The sequence below is a fragment of the Myotis yumanensis genome, unplaced genomic scaffold, assembly GCF_028538775.1.
Source record: "Myotis yumanensis isolate MYYU_CA2020_CCGP unplaced genomic scaffold, mMyoYum1.0.hap1 SCAF_2, whole genome shotgun sequence".
NCBI lineage: Eukaryota > Metazoa > Chordata > Mammalia > Chiroptera > Vespertilionidae > Myotis > Myotis yumanensis.
The window spans coordinates 51,924,744-51,947,136 of NW_027223753.1; the positions used below are offsets into that span (position 1 = coordinate 51,924,744).

Below are 22,393 nucleotides of genomic sequence, written 5' to 3' on the forward strand. Positions count from 1 at the left end.
AAAGGACCCCAGCAAGTGCTCTTTGACCATGTCCTTGCTCCCCTTTCCTCAGACATGCAATTTTCTTCTTCTATTCTAAGCTCTGAGGGTCTGCATGAGACTTGCACCCAGAGGAACAGTGGGCAGTGGCAGCTTCTCCTGGGCTTACCCCCTGATCTTGTCTCCAGGGGCCTTTCCTTTGCCACACTGTCCCAAGCTGCAATAAACTTACTCTCACTTTCACCTGGATTCATGTCCTGAATTTTTCCTGCAGGAATCAAGAACCTGGAGGTCGCCTGACAGGCACACACATAAGGGTCAGATTGTTCAGGTGCAGGGCCAGCCCTCAGCACTGAAGCAGTCCAGTGATAGTGGTAGGACTCTGATATGGTCTTAATGGAAATGAAATTTAATTTGGTCACCAAACGATGATTGAGTACCTCCTGTCCTTGAGACACTGGTTTAGAAACCAAGAGGAGGAAGAGATATGACATGGTTATTATCTAAAGGACCTTAGATCCACATGGAAATCTGAAGATGAGATTGAGATGGCATATAGATCCTTGCACAATACACTTCATAAAAGCCTCTCTCAATGACAGTATTCTCGCTTCAATATGTTTTGGCTCTAAATCACTGTTGTACTTCTAGTCTTCTCATTGTGAGTATGAATGTTTTTATTTGTGGAACATGTTAGCTGTCTTAACAGCTTATGACTGAAGTAATCTAACAAAGATTTTTAGCATTGCACAAAAAACGGTTGATGTTAAAAGTATGGAAAGTTGACATTCAGAAAACATTTAAACATTTTCAAATGTATGTCAACTAATCTTCATCTCAAGCTGAGGAGGTAAGTATTATTAGACCATTTTACAGATGAAAGATAAGAAGTTTAGAAAGATTAAGTTAATTAATCTTGCACCAACTGATATGTAATAAAACCAAAATTCAGATCCAGGTCTTCTTACTACTATTGGTATTCTCCCCAAGTAGCTATTGGCATTTAAATCACTAAGTAGGAACAAGAATATTGCTTTTATGTTTGGAGAAGTCAGAAATCATCTTGGTTCAAGGAAATCAACTCAAACCAGCAAATAAAACAAATGGAGCTAAATAAAGTGTTATGTGGCATCTGAAATATACAAATACCACAAATACCAAGTTCAATCCATGGAGTGAATCTAATGGGGTAGAAAGTCAAATATAAATGTAGGTTCAATTTAGGGAGCTATTTGGGGGTTTCCTTGGAGGTTAACTATTATTTTGGGGCTAGTTATGTGCATCAGTGCAGCCTCTTACAGAGGCTGTCTTCAGCCTCCAAAAGAGTCTGCCTCTCCAGGCTACTCTGAGAAACAAGAAATGAGTGTCGCCTTCCTCTCTTCTCAAACTATATCCCCCAACACACAAAACTTCAGTATCAATTAATGTTTGTTTTCTCCCCCTAGATTCACTAAATATTTGGGTGGTAATCTCACCCTATAGTATATATGCAATATGTAATTAGAATGGCAGAAAAATACAACCTAGATAAGTAGCAAGAATGCAATATTTTTAAGTAATTTCAAAATTGTTTCTAAAGTTCAAGTGCTAGTGATGCTACAGAGTTATTGTCAAGTCATCATCATATCAAATACTTCTCTTGGTGACACCACTTCAGTTGTAAGTTTTATATATTAGTATGGCTTTGATTGCTGTCAATATTCCCCTAGAATGCAACTCTACTAGGGTAATATTCCTGGGTGGTGTTGCTATTCACTGTATTCCAAGCATGCAGCATAGTGCCAGGTACTTAGTAGGTACACAGTGAGTAATTGTTATATGCCTGACTGAATAAATTGTTTTCACATTTTAATAATTTTTAGTTTTTTTCACCTGTGAAATTGGAAAAAAAATAAAGGCAATCTGAATAACGTGTTGATGTAAGAATGTTTTTAAAATATATAAAATGTAATATCTATGCACATATATATATCAAATGAAATAGGCACTAGATATATGATAGGTGTTATTATTGTTTAATGATAGGGTCTGTTTCTTAGAAATAACAGATACATTTCCTCTCAGATGGCAGCAAAATATTAAATATTGAGCACACAGGAAATTATTTTTAAAGAAAAGATGTAGGAGAGTGACTGAAAAGATCGTGGCATCATGATTTTAAGATGTGCCATGTTCTCTCAGCTACATGAGCATTATCAACCTCATCTAGGCTTTTCACAGATGCACAGGGTAGGTTTTAAAAAAGTTAAAAGGAGGAGTAAGAAACTAGAGAGAAATTAAAATTTTTGTGAATATGCTTCTATAGCAACCTATTGGTTTATCGTGTTGCTTGGTACCCAAGGCTCAAAAACAATATGATATCAGTTATTCCTAGAAACAGACAAGAATATCATGCATCACTGTCTTAGCCCCAAGGGTTATCTATCTTTAGTTGCACATTTGAATATATTAATGCTATTATAATATATTAGGATGCTTTAATGATTTAGACTTTATTAGGCTATTTAAAATGTCTTATTTACTTTGTCAATTTTAATGACATTGATAATTTTAGATTAGAGAGCTTTGAGCTGCTTTACTTGTGACAGTTTGATTCAGTTTGGGGGAGATACTGCCTTTTAACCCTACATCGAATAAACAAAGCCTACAGTGCAGGTGTCAATCCTCTCCTGACTGCAGTGAATCTTGTATCCCTGACAACCTGGCCTCTGACTAGATCTCTCCCCTATGCTTGAACTGCTTTGTGAACATCAATGTGTCCATGATTTTAATGTCAAATTTCATCCTACAATATACCAACACAAGCATTTTGCAGAGACCACATTCACATAATAGAAATCTTGGGAAGTCGGACTTGAGCAATAGAAACTGTCTTCCTTTCTGTAATCATATATTGGGTTGACAGCATCACAAAATCTAGGGTGACAGGATGCATTTGTACTAATATCCTCTTATCAGTTTGGAAGTGTATTAAAATAAGAATGGCTATACTTTGTTGTTATTACAAGGCCACACAACTCATTTTTACAACATAGTGTATTCCAAAACACCATGTTAGAGTCAATGAACAATGGTAAACAGGGCAGAATCCTCTCTCTTAGGTAGATTATAGTGTAGAAGGAGTGATGGACAAGTAAAAAAGGTGAATATCCTATATAATAAAAGCGTAATATGCAAATAGACCAAATGGAAGAACAACCGAACAACCAATCAAAGAGTAATATGCTAATGAATGCTAAGGCTGCTCAACTGCTCACTATGATGTGCATTGACCACCAGGGGGCAGATGCTCCCACTGATAGGTTAGTCCCTCAGCCTGGCCTGCGCCTTCTCACACCAGGACCCCTCAGGGAATGTTGGAGAGCTGGTTTCAGCTCAATCCTACAGGCCACTCCCATTGGGAGGGCGCCAGACACAGGGCTGATGGCTGATGAGTACTGCATGGCTGGCGAGCCTCTCCCAATCAGGACTGATTGGAAGTGGGACTGATTGGGAGTGAGCCCACAGCAGACACAGTGGGGCCCAGATGAGCGGGAGCAGCAGGTAGGAGCTGTAGGCAGCATTGGACTGTGGGTTTCAGCCCGATCCCTGCAGGCCACCAAGAGGGACCCTACCTGTGCATGAATTCGTGCACCAGGCCTCTAGTGCTTTATAGAGATAAGTTCATGGGAGTACTTTTGGAAAGCTTCCTCCAATAGTGAAAAAGGCTCAGGGTAGTTTTCCTGGAGAAGGTGACATCTCAATTGAGACTTAAGGACTAGTGGAATAAAGCAAGCCAAAGGTAACTAGGCAAGAGTGTGCATGTGGAAGGGTGTTATAGGGGTCAACATATGAAAAGGCCTGAAAGACAAAGACCATGCCACAGTTTGGGAAATAAAATATTTCAGATGGCTATCATCCCTATTGTGAGAGGGCAGGAAGGCAAGATTCACAGCCAGAGAGGTAAACAGGGGCTAAAACATGAAGGTCTACCATACCATACTGTGGTGTTAGGGACCTTATTCTAAGGACAATGAAGAACCACTGAAAGGATTCAAGTATAAGTTCAGACATTTATTTAAAAATTTAACTATAAATTTAAGAACATGAACACATTCCAGGGGAATGTGAGGCTGTGTATGCAGTATTGTATAGATCAAGAGCAGAATGGATTTCTTGGACACCTTTGACAATTTGGAGTCACTGTCAGCCATGACAGTTATGTCAAGTGCTATGTCAAGACTGAGGTTAATGGGATATAATGGAGGGGTCCTAAATGCCCAAAACCACAAGTCTGGATGCCTGGATAAGGACTCCATCTGCACACCAATATGAGTGGGACCTCCACCCCTGGTGGACTATAAAATCTCAGAGCTCCACCCACCCAGTGCTCTAGCTTGGCTGTACCATGGATCACACTCAGAGTCCTGCCAGACTTTCACTCCATGGGATGTGTGCCACTACTGCAGACACCTGGCTTAAGAGTGACAACTGCCTCTCCACCTTTGAAGGTGGCCAATAAAGGGACTCTGTGCCAGACGCTTGTTCTGCTTACTTCTATCAGCTAAGCTCTCTCTCTCTCTCTGTCACATGCATGTGACTCTATTGGCTTATTGAAGCTGTTTCTCCTAATAAACCTGGCATTATGGAAAGATACAAACGTGTGTGTGAGTCCTTTCAGGGATGCTCCCTTACTCAGGAGAAATATTAACATCTCGGTGTCAGTGTGTCCCAAACCAAACTCAGCCCGATCCCTCCCAGCCTCAGATAATGGCTTCACCATTCACCTTGCTATTGAGATAGAAAACTTGGGATACCTTCAGATTGTCATTTCGTTGTATCTAATCAGTCACTGAAATATACAAATACCACATTTCCTCTCTTGCTGTTTTTTATTTTCAACTGCACAACCAATACCCTAGCTTCAATCAATTACATATTTTCCCCTTCCATTTCTCCCAATTGCTCCAAGAAACATTTGTGAGACAGGGTGTGGGTCATTTTACTACCCGTGCAAAGCTCTTCAATGCCTTCCCAATGCCTAAGGAATAAAATTCAAATGTCTCATCCTGACATTTAAGACCTTCTGATTCTTGCCCTGAGTCTTTCTAACCTTACCTCTTATTACACCTGATTTCACATCCTGCACCACAGGCACACAAAAAACTCTTCACATCATGGTGTGTGATGTTGCCACTGTTGCTTCCTTGCCTGTGATTATTTTTGATCCCTTGCAATGTATGTAAAGGCTGCTCACCCTTCAGTGTCCAGCACAGAAGTTACCTTTCCCTGAAGCATGTGTTAATGATCTGACTTGAGTTGAATGGACTCTTGCTGTGCACTTTTACCAGACTCAATTTAGAGTTCCCTTAGGTTTTCTGACTTAGTACCTAATTCACTGTGATGAATTTTATGACAAATCATAGACTCTAAGTCAGGGGACACAAGCTGGAGATGGTCCATTTTCAATGTTGTATGACTAGACCCAAGTTTTAAATATAATGACGTGTATTTATGTCTTGCATGGACACGTGCCCTCCAGTTCTCAGTAATTGAAATGCTCCCACTTGTTTCACATATTTTTCCCTTATCTTCCCGACCTCAGATGACAAAGTCATCACAGAGGTGATGGAGTTGTGCTAATAAGAGTTTTGTTATTGAAAGAAGTGAAATATCAACAGAATGGAATTAATAAAATAACGTAAATAAATAAACACAGAAAAATAATAGAGAGGTAACATTATAAATTCACGTTCCTTCAATATCGGAACTTATTTCCTTTAAAAATCTTCAACTTATCTCACAGATAGTGTCCGAAACATGATGTTGAATGAAGTAAAATCTGAGCTCAGCAAGGAAAATCATTTTTTTCTTTTTTAAATTAAGGGATGATGAAAACACATATCGGCACAATTTCACAACTTGGTTTTGAGACTAGAGGTCCACGGAAAGTCAAGCAGCTATTACAGAAGATGAGGAAGGTTTTTGTTTTTGTTTTGTTTTGTTTTTAACATATTTTTATTGATTTCACAGAGGATGGGAGGGGGAGAGATAGAGAGAAACATCAATAATGAGAAAGAATCATTGATCAGATGCCTCCCACATGTACACCACTGGGGTTTGAGCCTGCAACCTGGGCATGTGCACTGACCGGGAATCGAACCGTGACTTCCTGGTTCATGTGTCAATGCTCAACCACTGAGTCACACCGGCTGGGCAAGGAAAATCATTTTAACATGGGTTCATAATGAAGTTATTTCTGGTATCATTCTAAATATAAACATGTGACTGCTCACTCTTAAGAGATGAAAAAGAATGAAAGAGTGATGGGGAAAAGATATATTTATAGTCTCTTCTGAGTAATCAAGGTTGTGGTGTGAAATCTAGATGAGGGATATTCTGGCACAAAAGACAGGAAATTAAGAGTTTGTCTTGTTTTCTGCTGTTTTAAAAAAATCACTTTATTGAGGTATATAAAGCTATATATATTTATATGGGTTTGGCAAAAGTAGGTTTACAGCTTTTCATATGGAAATAATACAATAATTAATAAATAATAATACAGGAATAAACTGTGTTTCATGTAGTCACAACTGTAAACCTACTTTTGCCCCACCCTGTTTTGTACATATGATGTATACAAGCCTACAAATATATTGAGGATATGTATACACCTGTGAATCATTACCAAGGCCATAGACATATTCATCATCTTCCAAGTTTCCTTGAAATTAGATTTTACTCCTTATCCAGCACTTCCCTCCAACAAGTCATATAATCTTTATGAGATACAGTCCTCCCTCAGGTGTAATTTAGTTAAAATTGTGCAAGGAATGGGTAAGATTATATGTGTGTGGTAAGATTGCAAAGTCAGCATGTAGGGTAAATGCTGCATGTCATTAAAATTGTCCTTGAAAATTCCTTAAACTTCCTCACTTTAAACTACCATACTTTAAAATAATCTCTAAAAGAGAGGGCAAGTACCCCAAGGGGGGGTAAAAGTAACTTTTTGGAGTGTGGGAAGAAAACAACAGATAGTCCATCTAAGAATGTCCATTGGCATCTTATCTTTTAAATTTGATCTGTTGTACTTCATTTAATGTATGCAATATACCAGTTCAGAAATGTATGTGCATAATTTGTAAATAAGTATGTATATATTGGTAGTTTTTGCTAAGGTTTAAATTATACTCATCAGGGTATAGGTTCCAAAAGTGTTCTAGTTGTAGACTATTGTTTTTATATCACTATCCGTGGTGGAGCTCCAGATGAAGTAGTAGTTTTAGAACAATGTTATATTAAATACACATCTTCAACATGAGACTATCTGTTAGATTGGAGAGCTACACTGTCAGAGGCATATGGAAATGAAGACCAGTTGAAGGAACAGCAAACTATGTCCCATTTTATGTCTTTCTGAAACTCATAGAGCAGTGTACACATCTGCACTATTTGAACTGTTATTACTATATGTTTATATCTTTCTTTTTTCTCTCTCTCTCTCATGCAACACTCCAAGTTTGAAGAGTTGACTCTATGTAAGTAAAATGTAAAAATGTGCACATTTTGCAAAACTACCATGTATAAAAAATGCTTTGAATATCACAATGTGTTATACAAATGTAATGTATTCCTACCTTTGACATAAATAAATTATATGAAAAACAGCAAAGAAAGAGGATCATTGATGCTACAAAGAACTATTTTAACTCATTTTCTGCTTTCCTTGAAAATAAAAGAAGGGAAGAAAACCCCCTCACTTATATTCTTTTATTAAAGTGAATACTACTCAGATAAAATTTATGGCCTTTCTAGATGATAGGGATGTATATATTTAGAATAGGAAAAATGAGAGGAAAGGTCACTTTAGTTCATTATGATTTCTCAAGTTCATCTCACCTCTGTAGAACCAAGAATGAAAAATCATCATTCCCTAAAGTAAAAACCTAACCTAACTGAAAAAGGTCAACATACCTCTGTGTAAAGGGAGCATGGCATAGTCTACATGGTTAATTTGGGGCATTTTCCTATCCATTCAATAATACCTACATACATTTTGTAAATATCTGTACATGCATGTCTTAGGCACATAGATAGCTAATCCAAAGCAAAACAGTAATGCTTATCACATTTCCTCTACAGCAGTGGTATAGACTGACTAAACAATTAACAGGATTCTGAAATGAGAGATATGCTGACATGATATTGGCTATAAAATGACTTAAAATGCATAGATTAAATTTAAATTTATTGCTTAAAATGTCAAAATATTATAGGTACTCATCATCAAATACAAAATATTTAATTTCTTAGGTACACATTTGTTTTTTAACTGATATATAAATAATTTGTAATGTTTTATTATATATTTGCTTTTCATTCATGGAGCTAATCTATATTTACCTCATTTGTAACTTTCGTATCCCTATCTTAAATTCTGATGGAAGATTAAGAAAGAAACCATGTTGTTATTAAAGAATTCCAAAAATCATTGCTGCTATTGGTCATTTGCCTGAATATAGGAAAAGTGAATAATGTACTTTTTAAAAAAAAATGCCTAGAGCAGTTAAATGTCATTAGAAACCAGTGGGCTTGTCTTTCTAGGCCTCAGAGCGGGATTTGAGGATATCCAAAAGAAGGAAGGAAATTCAAACAAGCAAGCAAATAGCAAAATTCCAATCTGAGACAAAGGGTAATGCCATCTTCACAAAGTAATGTAAATCCCATGTTTTTGCAAAATGTTAGTCCATTAAAATTTATGTATATAGTCTTAATCATAAATGAATGTACAGCTCTTAAGCCATAGATTAACTTAATTTCATGTCATCAAAAATATGATTTGCTTAATAGTACTTGCCTGGTTCAAAGTGTCTTTTTACTACATATATAAGGAATATATTTCTTCTTATCAATCTTCTCTATTACTAATAAAAACATTAATTTGTGGCTCTCTATATAATTGAACACACAACTCTGATTTCCCAATATTTAAATGTATCTGAAACAAAATTAAGTCTAATTGTACTATCCCTGCCAGGTATGCTAAAGAGATTACAGTGTTAAAAAAAAATGACCATTTTATAGCAAGGGAAAATATTTTCATAACAACTATTAAAACTTGAGTCATTCTCAATACTTATCTAAACAATGCAATGCATTACAGTCAAGTGGCTAATATTTCTAATACAAAATAATTATATTATCCATGATGGAGACAGTGTGGGAGTCATCTTTGAAGATGGCATCTAATGATTCTTATCTCCTGATATTTATGTCCCTGTGTTGCTCCTCTACATTGATTAGGATCACCCTGTGTAATCAATCAAGTATTGCAGAAATGACAGAGCATGGCATCTGAGACTTGGTCACAAAAGATACCTTCAGCTTCTACCTTGCTTTTTCTTGGATCACTAGTTTTGGGGCAAGTCAACTGCCATATCACGTTGACAGGCCAGCAGTCCTATGAAGACGTCCACATAGGGGTTAACTGAGACTCTGTCAATAACTAGCACTAACCTGCCAGGCATGTTGGAAGTGAGCTATCTTGGAAGCAGTTCCTCCAGCCCTCCTCAAACTTCAGATGCTGATGAGAGATCCGGAGCCATAAACATACAGCTTAGCTGACCCTGATTTCCTAACCCCAAAAACTGATTGAGATAATAAATGATCACTATTTTAAGCTGCTAAATTTTGGGTTAACTTGTTACTTGTCAATAGATAACTAACAATGCCAATACATACAGGGAAAAAGAACATGGACTAAGTGGTTGACAAATCTAAAATGTATCTTGATGGCAACTTAAAGTTGATAGACTCCAAAGGACATCTCAGTTTTGCCTTCAGTAAATTGAAAATAATAAATTGTACCTCACAGAGATTTGAGGACTAAAAAAGTTAAAAGTATTTAAAGGGCCTGGAAAAAATGATTTGTCTTCAGTAAGTATTTGCTTTTTTTTAATGTTCTTTCAATTGTGCTAAATTTGACAAGATTTTCTTTAAGGTTATCAAGTGGATTATTTCCAGTACATAGACATGGATTCCATAGAATGCAGAATGCTATGCAGAGAAAAGACTAGGGGTGGTCAGGTACTGTCTCTGTTTTCGTTTGTGCTTATTTGTTTATATTTATTTTATTGAAAATCTGACTTTGAACATTTAAGAGAGGTGACTTTTTATAAATATCCCCTTAATTAGAAATAAAAACAGTGTGTAAGTTATTTCTGAATATAGTTGTAAGCCCCAAGTATAAAAGATCTCTAGGAAATGAAGCTTCTCCAGATGTTGCGGAAACTCCCCTTGACTCTGACAGGGTCTCTGACAGCTTCGTGCTCTAGTCAGACACCTGGAGGTCAAGAAAACAATTCAGAAACATGCTCTATCTGTTGCTTCTCTGTGTGCCTACTCTGATTCCACTATTTTTGTGTCTTTGACTAAATAAATGGGGAAATTATAACTGGGTGTTTTTATGTGTCATATTTCCTTTTGCTAATTCATAATTGACTTGCAATGCCTTTATGTTTGGCTTTTAATGTTGACATTTCAATTGATTTTTGGTAGACTCTGAGGGGCCATAACTTAAACTAAGTTCCATAGTGTAGGGGTTAAACTCATGGACTCTGCACCAAGAATTGCAAGACTTTTTGGGTTCAAATCCAAGCTCTGTCACTAACTGTATCAACCTGTTCAAATTACTCTGAAAACACTCTGTTCTTTTATCTCTCCCAAACAAGTAGAAGAAAATGATGATATCTATCTTACAGGTTCATTATAAAAATAAGCTGGTTAATATTTATTAAAAATTTGGAACACTGTTTGTCAAATAGCAGTTGCTTGTGAGTTTTTCATTTTGATGAGGTAAATATTTGAATGGCCTGGGCTTTGAAACTACCATGTAGATCCAATTAGTGAGTGTAACAACAACTGCTCAGCAACAAGCATATTTCTTTCTCCTATTTCCTGCATATATTTAAGTGTGCTTTACTATAATATTGAGAGGAATTTGTATATTCTAATTATGTTTGAGAATTTGAATATTTCCTCAACTTCAATCCTAACAAAGATAAATGTATACTTTTCTCTGAAATGAAAATATGTTTGCTATTTACATATGCATTTTATTTCACAGCTCCTAGACTTTCTCTAGGTGTACAAGTATGTTGGGGAGTGACACTGATTGGGGAATATTAATCTATCTTTGATAGGAGTGGTTTTAAATTTCTTTGAAAATCCAATAATAGCTATAGTCCATCTCCTCAGTAGGAAAAAAAGTCACTGAAGTTATGACTATGAGCATCAATTGGCATTTTGCTATAATTGCTATAGGCCAAAAAAATGGACTAGGGATTATTACAGCCATTTTTTAAAGGTGCTGTATTTAGGAAAGGGAGAGAAAGAGAAAACAAGAGAGAGAGAACAAAAAACACCCCCAAAACAAATGAACAATCAAAAACTTCAGGACATCACCTCACAAAATATTGGAAGCAAAGTGGACTTTAACAAATGAGTTCTGATTTGCACTACTGGGAATAATTGTTTGTTAGCTTTTAAGAAAAATGTCAAAAATGACTGTAGTTTGTCATTATTTAAACTTTTTTTTTTTAATTTTTAATTAATTAATTATTTTTTTGTGTGGAAATTCAGAGGTGGGGCCGGGAGGTGTGGGGGGACTGCAAGGATGTCCCATGAAAGGGAGGTTTCTGAACAGGTGGAATTAAGGTTCTATTCATCCACCCCATATCTACCAGAGAAGTATTACTTTCATACTGTAGCTATTACTTTTTGAGCTTCTAAACAAGATTGCATTTGAATAAAGGAGTTCTTAACTTTCAAAGTATTGAGAACCACTTTTCTAGATGATTGTCCATAAAGATAATCACAAATTGAAGTTATCTCGCCCTGGCAGGTTGCTCAGCGGTTACAGCATCCACCTGCAAACCCAGCGGTCGAGGGTTTGATTCCTGGTCATGGGCACATACCTCGGTTGTAGGTCCCTCAGCCCTGGTAGGGAGTGCATGTGGGAGGCAACCGATCGATGTAGCTCTCTCACGTTGATATTTCTCTCTATTTCTCTCTCCCCTCCTCCTCCCACCCTTCCACTCTCTCTAGAAATCAATGGAAAAATATCCTCCGGTGAGGATTAAAAAAAAAGAAGAAACAAATATGCTAAAGAAAAAAACAAAAACAAACAAACAAAAAAACAAATTGAAGACATCTCATCTGGGTAACCAGTTGAATCTGAGAAGGTTGTATTAGGGGATATATAATCTTATAGGGTGCAACAACGGTGACCCAGAGAGGTTTGTCTTATTCTAAGTAAATAAAAACATGGGGGGCTTCCATGAAGCCACAGAAAGGTAGATTTAAAATTAGTAAAAGATTAATTGCTTAGTTAAAAGAATTAAAAAGGGAATATCACAAATGGTAGAAGAGATTCTATGCAAAATAGCTGCAAATTTTTTTTAAGTAAAACTACAGTCATGGTTGAACCTAACATTTGCTTGAATACATCCCTCCCTGGTTTTAAAGTGAAATATATATATATATATATAGTATGGCTACTACCCTTCCCTCTACATCCCATCTTCCAGTTAATCCACAGGGGTCCCGCTCTTCTTTTATAGCTAAGACCAGCTAAAGAGGTTTGAATGATCTTACTGGTTGAAAATAAGGAAAAAGTAGTGGAGTCCTGACTTCTCTTGTTCAAACGCTCTTGCCAAGGCCTTCTGAGGTTTCTCAAGGGGACAATGGTACAGAGCTGAAGTTAGAGGAGCCTTAAAATCACATTGGATAGTCCTTTAACCATGTACTTTATTTCCTCTACAGCCCCTTTAGTGACAGAATATCTAAAACACAGTGAGCTATAAAACAAAGTGTTAGAATGTCTTGAGGGAGAGCAAGGCAGGTGAGAGGGTTGAGTCTTATCAAGGAAGCTGGGCAGAGACAGAGGCTCCCATGGCTTTTGGAGTGCTCTCATGGAGTCTGTGCCCAAGTCCTTTAAGTGCTGGTTTACTTCCCAATTAAATGTGGTTGCCAGCAAGAGCAATGGTGTGCTGGTTCAGAAGGGAGAAGAACAAATAAAAGAATCAGCGATGAGGGATTTGCAGGCATCTCTCAGATCATATAAACCAAAGTGGACATTTCTTCAGGATGCTATTAGCTACTCTTCTTTCCCACATGGGACCCTTCAGTTTGCTTGCCTGCGAGGAGGCTGTTGAGAATCATTCAAGCCAGTTAAAGAAATTGCTTAAAGTAAGTATCTGAAACACAAACGCATTAGCTCAAAGTGCTTGGAACACAGTAACAATCACAAAGTCCTTACTTCTTTTCTCCTTTGTACCATTCGAAGGCTGGAGGCGGCACACCTGCACCTTCGCATCTTATCAATCCACTGCGTCCAGGGGCCACGGTACCGGATTTAATTTCCTGGATGGTAGGAGCAACTGAAAAAGAAACACACACAAATAAACCGGTGGGTAAGTAAAAAATAATCTTCAGCAGAAATATAACACACATATATTTCCATTCCTTCTATATTCAAAGCAATCTTACACCTGATAGGCCAATGCATCACATTTTCAGGGTGTTATGCTTCTAATACAAGACTTTCAGCTTCATTTTTCAAGTTGGACAATAGACGAATGTTCCCAGAGAGTGTAGAGTAAATGCAATACATTTTGGCCTTGCTTCCTATTGGAAAACGGCATTGGTGAGGGACACACTTCATCTACACTCCAGTCAAACCATACTCCAATAATAGCTCTCAGATATTGAGTGATCGCTCGAAGCCAGGCACTAGACTAGGTGATTTTTTGTTCATGATTTCCTCACAGCATTACCTTAAGCTAGATGGTATTATCCCTTTTTACAAATATAAAAATTGAAACTCCGAGAGGGTAAATAATTTGTCTAAGGTCACACAAGAATTTGAACTTGAAGTCAGGCATGTTGACTCAGAACCTAAGCTCTTTCAATATTCTATGCTTTTCCCTGTCTGCTCTTTAGCGATTTTTTAAAATGTGGTTTCTTCTACCTGGAATGTTGTTCTTCCTCATTTCCACAGATTCAAGTGCTAATTTAGGTGTCACCATCTCTAAACTCTCTCCTATTGCTCTGGCTACAAACAGTTTTACCGTCTCTAAGTAGTGTTTATAAATTTCCCACCCCAAACTATTTCTATCTTGTATTGCATTTATTTATCAGTAGCTCAGGATTCCTTGTTAGTTTCCTGAAGGCAGGGTAAGTATGTGATCAATTTGCATATTCAGATATCAGAGCACAATGCTTGGCACAAAATGATGCTTGAAAAGGTTTTCGGTAGAATAGTCATTCCTTTATTTATTAAATAGTTATTGAGCCATCAACTGTCAGGTATTTCCCAAGGCACAAAGCAGTTAAACTTCCTGACAGGATGAAGCTTATACTCTAGGGGATGGAGAAACAGAGTATAAGCAGTAAGTATCATAAATAATTAATTTAAATGAAATGTTAGAATCTGATAAAACATATGGTAAAACATACAGCAAAGTAAGAGACATTAGAGCAAAGAATGGATTGCAATTTTATGTAGGGTAATTTGATTAGGACTCATTGAGAAGGTAAGATTTCAGCAACACACATAGTCTTCCAGGAAGAGGGAGCAGCTTGCAATAAAGGTCTGAGGCTCCAGCAAGCTGATTTGTTTGAAAAAATATCAAGGGGATCTGTGTGGCTGAAGCAAAGAGACAGAGAGAGAGCAGAAGATGGAATGTGATGGGTAATTTTGTGTCATCTGGACTGGGTTCAGATATTTGCTAAAAATTACTTCTTGGTGTGTCCATGAAATATTAGCATTTGAATCAGTGGACTCAGTAAAGCATATTGCCCTCTCCAATGTGTGTTTGCATCATATAATCCACTGAGGGACTAAAGAGAAAAAAAGGCACAGGGAGAACTCACCTCTTCTCTGCCTAACTGCTGAGCTAAGATAATCTCTGAGTAGTTATTAAACCATTGGCTTCTCTGGGTTTCAGACTTTCAGACCAAGACTGAACTACGCCACTGGTTTTTCTGGGTCTCCAACTTATAGGCAGCATATTGTGGAACTTCTCAGCCTGTATAATCACTGAGTCAATCCCTTATAACATAATCACTATATATATGTGATTATATATGTGGCCCAGTGCATGAAATTCATGCACATTAAAAGGGAATTATTTAGAGGAAATATTTTAATATTGCTATTTTCCCTTTCTCTATAACAGAAGTGTCAGAGATGAAAGAAAATTAGTAAAATGTATATGAAAATCTTCCTCCTGTTAGAGTCTGGGGTGCACCGCGGGACCCAGCGTCAAGTCCCTGCCCACCTGCATGCTCCTCAAAATCACGCGAGATCCAGACCAAGTCGGCCCCACCCCCATCTAGCCCCGCAGGGAGGGTGGCGTGGCCTCAGGTCCCCCAACCCCAGGACAAGGGCGCAAGGGTGCGAGGGCATGAGGGTATGACAATCATTTGCATGTTAGCTCTTTATTATATAGGACATATTTATATAAATACTAGAAGCCCGGTGCACAAATTCATGCATGAGTAGGGTCCCTCAGCCTGCCCAGTGATCGAGGCCTATCGGGGGGCCGGCCCAGGGGGAGGGACCTCAGAAGGTTGGCTGACTGGGGGAAGGGGTCCCACCCCCAATTGGGGTGAGGGGTCCAATTGGGGGTGGGGCCATCCAGGGGGAGGAGCCACAGGCAGTTAGGGGTGACCTATTGGGCCCAGATCGGGCCGGTTGGCTACCACAGTGCACGACATAGCAACTGCTCGTTCTGGTCATTCTGATCGGTCCACCATTAGGTCATTGGGCTTTTATTTTTTTATTTTTTATTTTTTTAAAATATATTTCTTTTTTGATTTCAGAGAGGAAGGGAGAGGGAGAGATAGAAACACCAATGATGAGAGAGAATCATTGATAGGCTGCCTCCTGCACACCCCCCGACTGGGGATTGAGCCTGCAACCCAGGCATATGCCCTTGGCTGGAATTGAACCCGGGACCCCTCAGTCTGCAGGCTGATGCTCTATCCACTGAGCCAAGCTGGCCAGGGGGCTTTTATATATATAGATATTTGTGTGTGTGTGTGTGTGTGTGTGTGTGTGTGTACACACATATACATACATATATACATAGGTGTTTGTATATACAGTTGACCTTGAACAACACAGGTTTGAACTGCATGGGTCTACGTATATGCAGATTTTTTTCCAATAAATTCATCAGAACATTTTTTTGGAGATTTTCTTAGTACTCTGAGGCAAACATATCAATTACACTAGGCTAGCATAAGGCAATCATATTGCTGCTTCTTTATTACCAATGCATGAATGCCTATATATAAATACCAATTTCTTTTTCACATTATCTTTTCATTTCTGATGTCTACGAAGCTCTTTATTTCACCTTCAATGTTAAATGGTAGCCTTTCTGGGTAATCTTAGTTGTAGCTCCTTGCTTTTCTTCATTTTGAATATTTCATGTCAATTACTTCTGGCCTGAAATGTTTCTGTTGGGAAATCAGCTGACAGGCTCATGAGAGCTCCCTTGCAGGTAACTGTCTTTTTCTTAATTCACTTAAGATTCTCTCTTTATCTTTAACCTTTCCCTTTTTAATTATGATGTTTCTTAGTATGGGCCTCTTTGGGTTCATCTTGATTGGGACTCTGCTTCCTGGACTTGTGAGTCTTTTTTCTTCACTAGGTTAGGAAAGTTTTTAGCCATTATTTCTTCATACAGATTCTCGATCATTTGATCTCCCTCTTCTTCTAGTACCTCTAGGATGTGGATGTTGCTATGCTTGATGGTGTCCCAGAGGTCCCTTAGACTTTCATTTTTTAACATTTTTTTGATGTTGTTGGTCTGTTTGGGTGTTTTCTGTTATCTTGTCCTCTAAATTGCTGACTTGATTCTCTGCTTCTTCTAACTTGCTGTTGATTATTCCTAGTGTAGTCTTCATTTTAGATATTGTGTTCTTCATTTATAACTGTTTCTTTTTTATTGTTTCTATGTCCTTTTAAATATTTTTTATCTTCTTGTTTAAATATTCACCGAGAATTTCCATTGTTTTCCTAAGGTCTTTGAGCATCCTTATAGCCATTGTTTTTTATTCTGTATCTGGTGTCTTGGTTGCTTCCATTCCATTTAGTTCTTTTTTATGGGGATTTCTCTTCTTCTTTTATTTGGGGCATATTTTTTGACTCCCCATTTTGTCTGACTTGTGTTTATTATTGTGTATTAGGTAGATCTGTGATGACTCCTAAACTTGTTATGGTGGTTTTATGTTGTAGGTGTCTTGTGGGGCTCAGTGGCTCAGTCATCCAGATCACCTGAGCTAGGTGCTCCAGGAATGTCTCTTATGTGGTTTATGTGCACCCAGCCAGTTATCGTTGAGTCCTAAATGATATGGGTGGGTTTAACCCTCGGGCTGACTGACTGTAAGGATAAACCTTGATCATAGTGGAGGAGCTGTCATGTGGGGGCTGTGCCCCTGAAGGGAAGTTGTTTTAGCAGGGTCTGGTGCCTGCTAAGATCTCTCTTTGGGTGTGCCACTTTTGTGGTTAGTTGGGTCAGATTCTGGTCTGCTCTAAAGCCCTCCACTCATTGTGTTGGTTCTGAATCCACTTGGATAGGGTTCCAGTGCATGTTTATATTGGGTGCTTCCTGTAATCAGCCTAGAAATACCTGCCTGGAACTACCACACAATTCACTGTTTGTGGCTGCATCTATTGGGTCAGAGTTTGCATAGGAGAGGCCAAGCTGTATACAAGGGTCAGCTTCCTCCAGCTCTGAGCTGAGGGTAGATCAGTAAAAGTTCCAAGGCACTGTGAGCTCTACTTCATCCTCTTGGACACTCTCTATGTGATTTTTTTAATGTGATTTTTTTTTTCTACCTGAAATGCTGTTCCTCATTCCCATACCCTGAGGTTGACTGGTCTGTCTCAAGAACTTTCCATAGAAAGATTGTACAGTGGGCCCAAGCTGGCTTCAAGCCACCGACCCTTACACAAGGCCCAAGCTCCAGAGGGCAGAATATCCGAGGGTCAAGAGAATGGGGCTAGTGGATCTCTGCTTGCGGGCAGTGTGGAAGGATGAAAGAGCAAACAGGACCTTGAGAGTCGTTTTAAAGACTTAACTTTCCTCTGAGTGAAATGGTGAACCTCTACAGAGGAAGGACATAATGTGACATTTGTTTTAAAGGTACCACTCTGGCTGTTGTGTTGAGAAAAGACCAGTGACGTCAGGATGAAATCTGAAAACTAGTAGAAAGCTATTGCTGTAAGCAAGGCAAAGCTATGTTGACAGCTCTGACTGGGGTCGTAGTACTAGAGGTAATGAAAAGTGATTGGCTATAGTCTATTGTAAAGTTGGAGCCAATATGATTTCTTGACATATGTGAAACAAAGAGAAGAATCACTTTGGAAGGTGAGAATACCGAGAAGGAGAAGACAGTATAAGTAGAAGAAATTGAAAGGAAACATTGGCATTGTAAGCATGTGTCCTTTTTTAAATAGAATTTTAAGAGCAGTTTTAAGTTCACACACAATTGAGCAGAAGGTACAGAGATTACCCATATATTCCTTGCCCTAACACATGCATAGCCTCTCCATTATCTACATGCCCTACCAGAGTGGTACATTTATTGCAATTGACAAACCTACATTGACACATCATTGTAACCTAAAAGTCCACTTCCCTAAAATTTTTCTGTACTTTATTTATCTCTACCACCCCTGAGAATCATTGATCTTTTTACTGACTCCAGAGTTTTACCTTTTCCAGAATGTTATATAGTTTAAATCTTATTATATGTAGCCCTTTCAGTTTGGCTTCTTTCCCTTACTAATATGCATTTAAAGTTTCTCCATGTCTTTTTCATGGCTTGCTAGCTTATTTCTTTTTAGCATTGGATAATATTGCATTGTCTGATGTACCACTTTATCCATTCACCTACTGAATAACTTCTTTGTTTCTTATAAGTATTGGTAATTATAAATGCAGCTATTCACATCTGTGTGAAAGTTTTTGTGTGGACATACGTTTTCAAGTCCTTTGGGTAAATACCAAGTCCTTTGTATCATATGGTAAAAGTATGTTTAGTTTTCTAAAAAAAACCAACTGTCAAACTGTCTTTCTAAGAGGTTGTACAATTATGAATTACTACCAGCAATGTATGAAAGTTCCTATTGCTCCAATTCTTACCATCATTTGGAGTTGTCAGATTTTAGTTATTCTAATAGGTGTGTAGTGGTATCTCATTTCTTAAATTTGCATTTCACTGATGCCATATAATGTGGAGTGGCTTTCTACATGCTTCTTTGCCATCTGTGTATCTTCTTTGGCGAGGTGTTTAGTAAGGTCTTTGGGCCATTTTTTAAATTGGGTTGTTTATATTCTTACTGTTGAGTTTTAAGTGTCCTTTGTATATTTTAGATAACAGTCTTTTATCAAATATGCCTTTTACAAATATATTCTCCCAGTCTGTGGCTTGTCTTTTAATTTTATTGATAGCACTTTACACAGAGTGAAATTTCTAATTTTAATAAAATCTAGCTTATCAATCATTTCTTTCATGGATCATGCCTCTTGGTGTTTATATCTAAAAAGTCATCACCAATCCCAAGGTCATCTAGATTTTCTCCTATGTTATCTTCTAGAAGTTTTATATGAATGTCTTTTTTCATATTTTCTCTTCCACCAATATTTAAAACATAGAATACATTTTAAATAACATTATGAGAAAAAGTTCAATATAATAAGAACCTTGAGGATGAAAATACTAATTCATTCAGATGAATGACCTGAGTAAATGTGCACTTTGGATATATTTTAGGCTTCTTTAGAAAATAAAAAAGTACAGAGTTTAATGATTTTTCAAAATGTGGTGAATATGAAAACTATAAACACTCTTAAAACAGAACATTTCCTTTTCTTTAAAAAATGCCCTTGCAACTTCATCATTTTCTGTTAAGGGTGATACTTCACTTTGAAATTATAGACCTCTACATGTCTGTGGTATTTTTATTCTTAATAGTAAAAGTCTAACTTATAATTCTGAAAAAAAATCAAATAAATATTTTTATTGAAGTGCTTGACAATAATGCTAAAAAAAAAATAATGAACATATTTACCCAGAAAGTCTCACCCATAAGAAAATGTGAGATAATATACATACACACATTTTTTATATATGTATATATGTAAATATATACTACATATACAGAGTGTCCCAAAAATGTATACATACTTTAACAGCTGATAGCTCAAATTTTAAAATGAATTCTACTTTTAATAAACACCACCTTTATAATTTATGCAAAGTGTCTATATACATTTTTGAGGGATACTTTCTCTCTCTCTCTCTCTCTCTATATATATATATATATATGCATAAGTACAAACACTCAATCATATTAGGAATCATTTTAATAATGGTTTCTATGTTAAGCAAAGATCCATGTTCTCCTATAAAAGGAAATAAATATACAAAAGACATCTATAAATAAAAACCCACCTATTAGTCTATTATTATGACACTGTTTTGCTTGTGAAAAGTATAGATCAGATTGTATTTTCACTCTTGTCCTCACAAAATGCCATCTCTCTTTTTCCCTGTCAGACTAAGGGACCATAATCTTTTATGATATTCAGTTGTTATTGAAGATGAAATAACCATATGCATTAGGAGACCCATCACAAGCTTCTATTGATAACCTGGTTAGATCAATTAGTCTCTTGTTTGTCAAGGGGGCTGTGACTCATTACAAACTAAACCATGAAATCTGGAACACTGCCTGAAAACCCAGGTGTAATGAACTGAAATAAAAATCTAATTTGTCATTAGAATGCTTTTATGCAGTACAGTGTGCATATGGCTCAGCACTAGGTGTTTCTCCACACAAGTCAAAGGAACATGATGTTCTTGTCTAAGGGTTCATGGGCTGCTGTGATGAACACCAAAAATGTCATATGGAAGTGTATAAATAATGAATCAAAAATTAAAATTGAGCATAATAAAAAAGTCCCCAGAGTATTTTTTTTGTGTTACAGAATTAAAGAGCTATGAGCTATGGGTAATCAATATGGAGAGGAGAGTCTCACATAGATTTCATTTTGAGGATAAAATTCTTAACTTGAACTTGAAGGCTCTATTGATTATTCTTGGAACATGAATAAACTCTTATTCATGTTATTCTGCCTCTTTTGTAAATGACTACTTAAGAGGAAGAAGATTAATCCACTTATTTGCTTTTAATACCTTCATCAATTCAAAAAATATGTTTATTATGGGCCACATTGATAAAAATAATACTCCTGGCCTCATAGAAATATTAGTTTTGAGATTTAGGACTTTGGGGGTTTATTTTTTTTGGGGGGGTATATATACATGTGCAAACAGTAAATATATTTTTAAATTTATATAAATAATAAGAGATTGATATGAACTGAAATGAAAACTGAACAAGGTAAAAGAACAGACCCTTACTGATAAGACATAATTGAACAGAGCCTTGAATGATGTGAGAAAAGGAATCAAGTAGTTATCTGTAGGAAATTAGTAAAGTAAGAGGAAACAGAGAAGTCAGAGACCTGAGTTGAGAGCATGCTTGAGGTAGAAACGTGCTTAACAGATTAAAGGAGGGACAAGATGGTCTTTGAATTTTATTCTAAGGAGATGAAGTTTTAGATATTTGTAGTAGAGGAGTCACATGGTTTAATGAACATTTTATAAAGATTCTTTAGCTGATGTGTGAAACACAGTCTACAGAGAGCAGCTAGAAGTCTATTTTTAGAATGATGAGAAAGTCATTGGCCAATCCACAAGAAAGGTGGGAATTGAGATAATTTTAATTAATTACATCATTGGTCACGAATCAACTCATTTTAGTTAACGGGCAGTGACAGGACATATAGTCAAATTTCCAAGTTTACATCATTCTGAGCCCTATTATTTTGCATACATAAAAGAGTTATGTGGCCACAAAAATGTCTGATTATACCCAGTAAGTTTCTTTTTTAGAGCATATCTCAGAAACTGTGATGTATGAATTTCTTATCATATGGAAACTTTTTCCAAACATATGAGACCACAAAATTGCAAAAGTTTTTATATTTGAGTTTTTGTGGGTCTCTATTTCTTGGGACATATTCTGGGTATACTGGACAGTTGGACTAGTAGATTTTTAAGGTCTATTCTACATGCTATGTTACGTGATCCATGACTTTTCAGGTCAAAAATCATCACAGATTCAACAGGCTCATGAGCTATAATATATTTATGAATTTTACATGAGGAGAAGACCTCAATTATTTGCATTATCAAGATACTTACTTGCCAGAAATATAGAATTCACAACACTTATGACTAATTAATTCTACAACTGGAGCTATAACTATATATATAAAAGCCTAAGCAA

General features: G+C 37.0%; 1 protein-coding gene across 1 annotated transcript in view; it reads right to left on the minus strand.

Moving 5' to 3' along the window:
* The window catches only part of NEGR1 (neuronal growth regulator 1), an 877,308-nt gene that overhangs the window by 187,926 nt on the left and 666,989 nt on the right, over positions 1-22,393 (minus strand). The window contains exon 5 of the mRNA XM_070405386.1: positions 13,277-13,397. Coding sequence (XP_070261487.1) covers positions 13,277-13,397 — 121 coding nt within the window. The remainder of the gene's footprint in view (positions 1-13,276; positions 13,398-22,393) is intronic.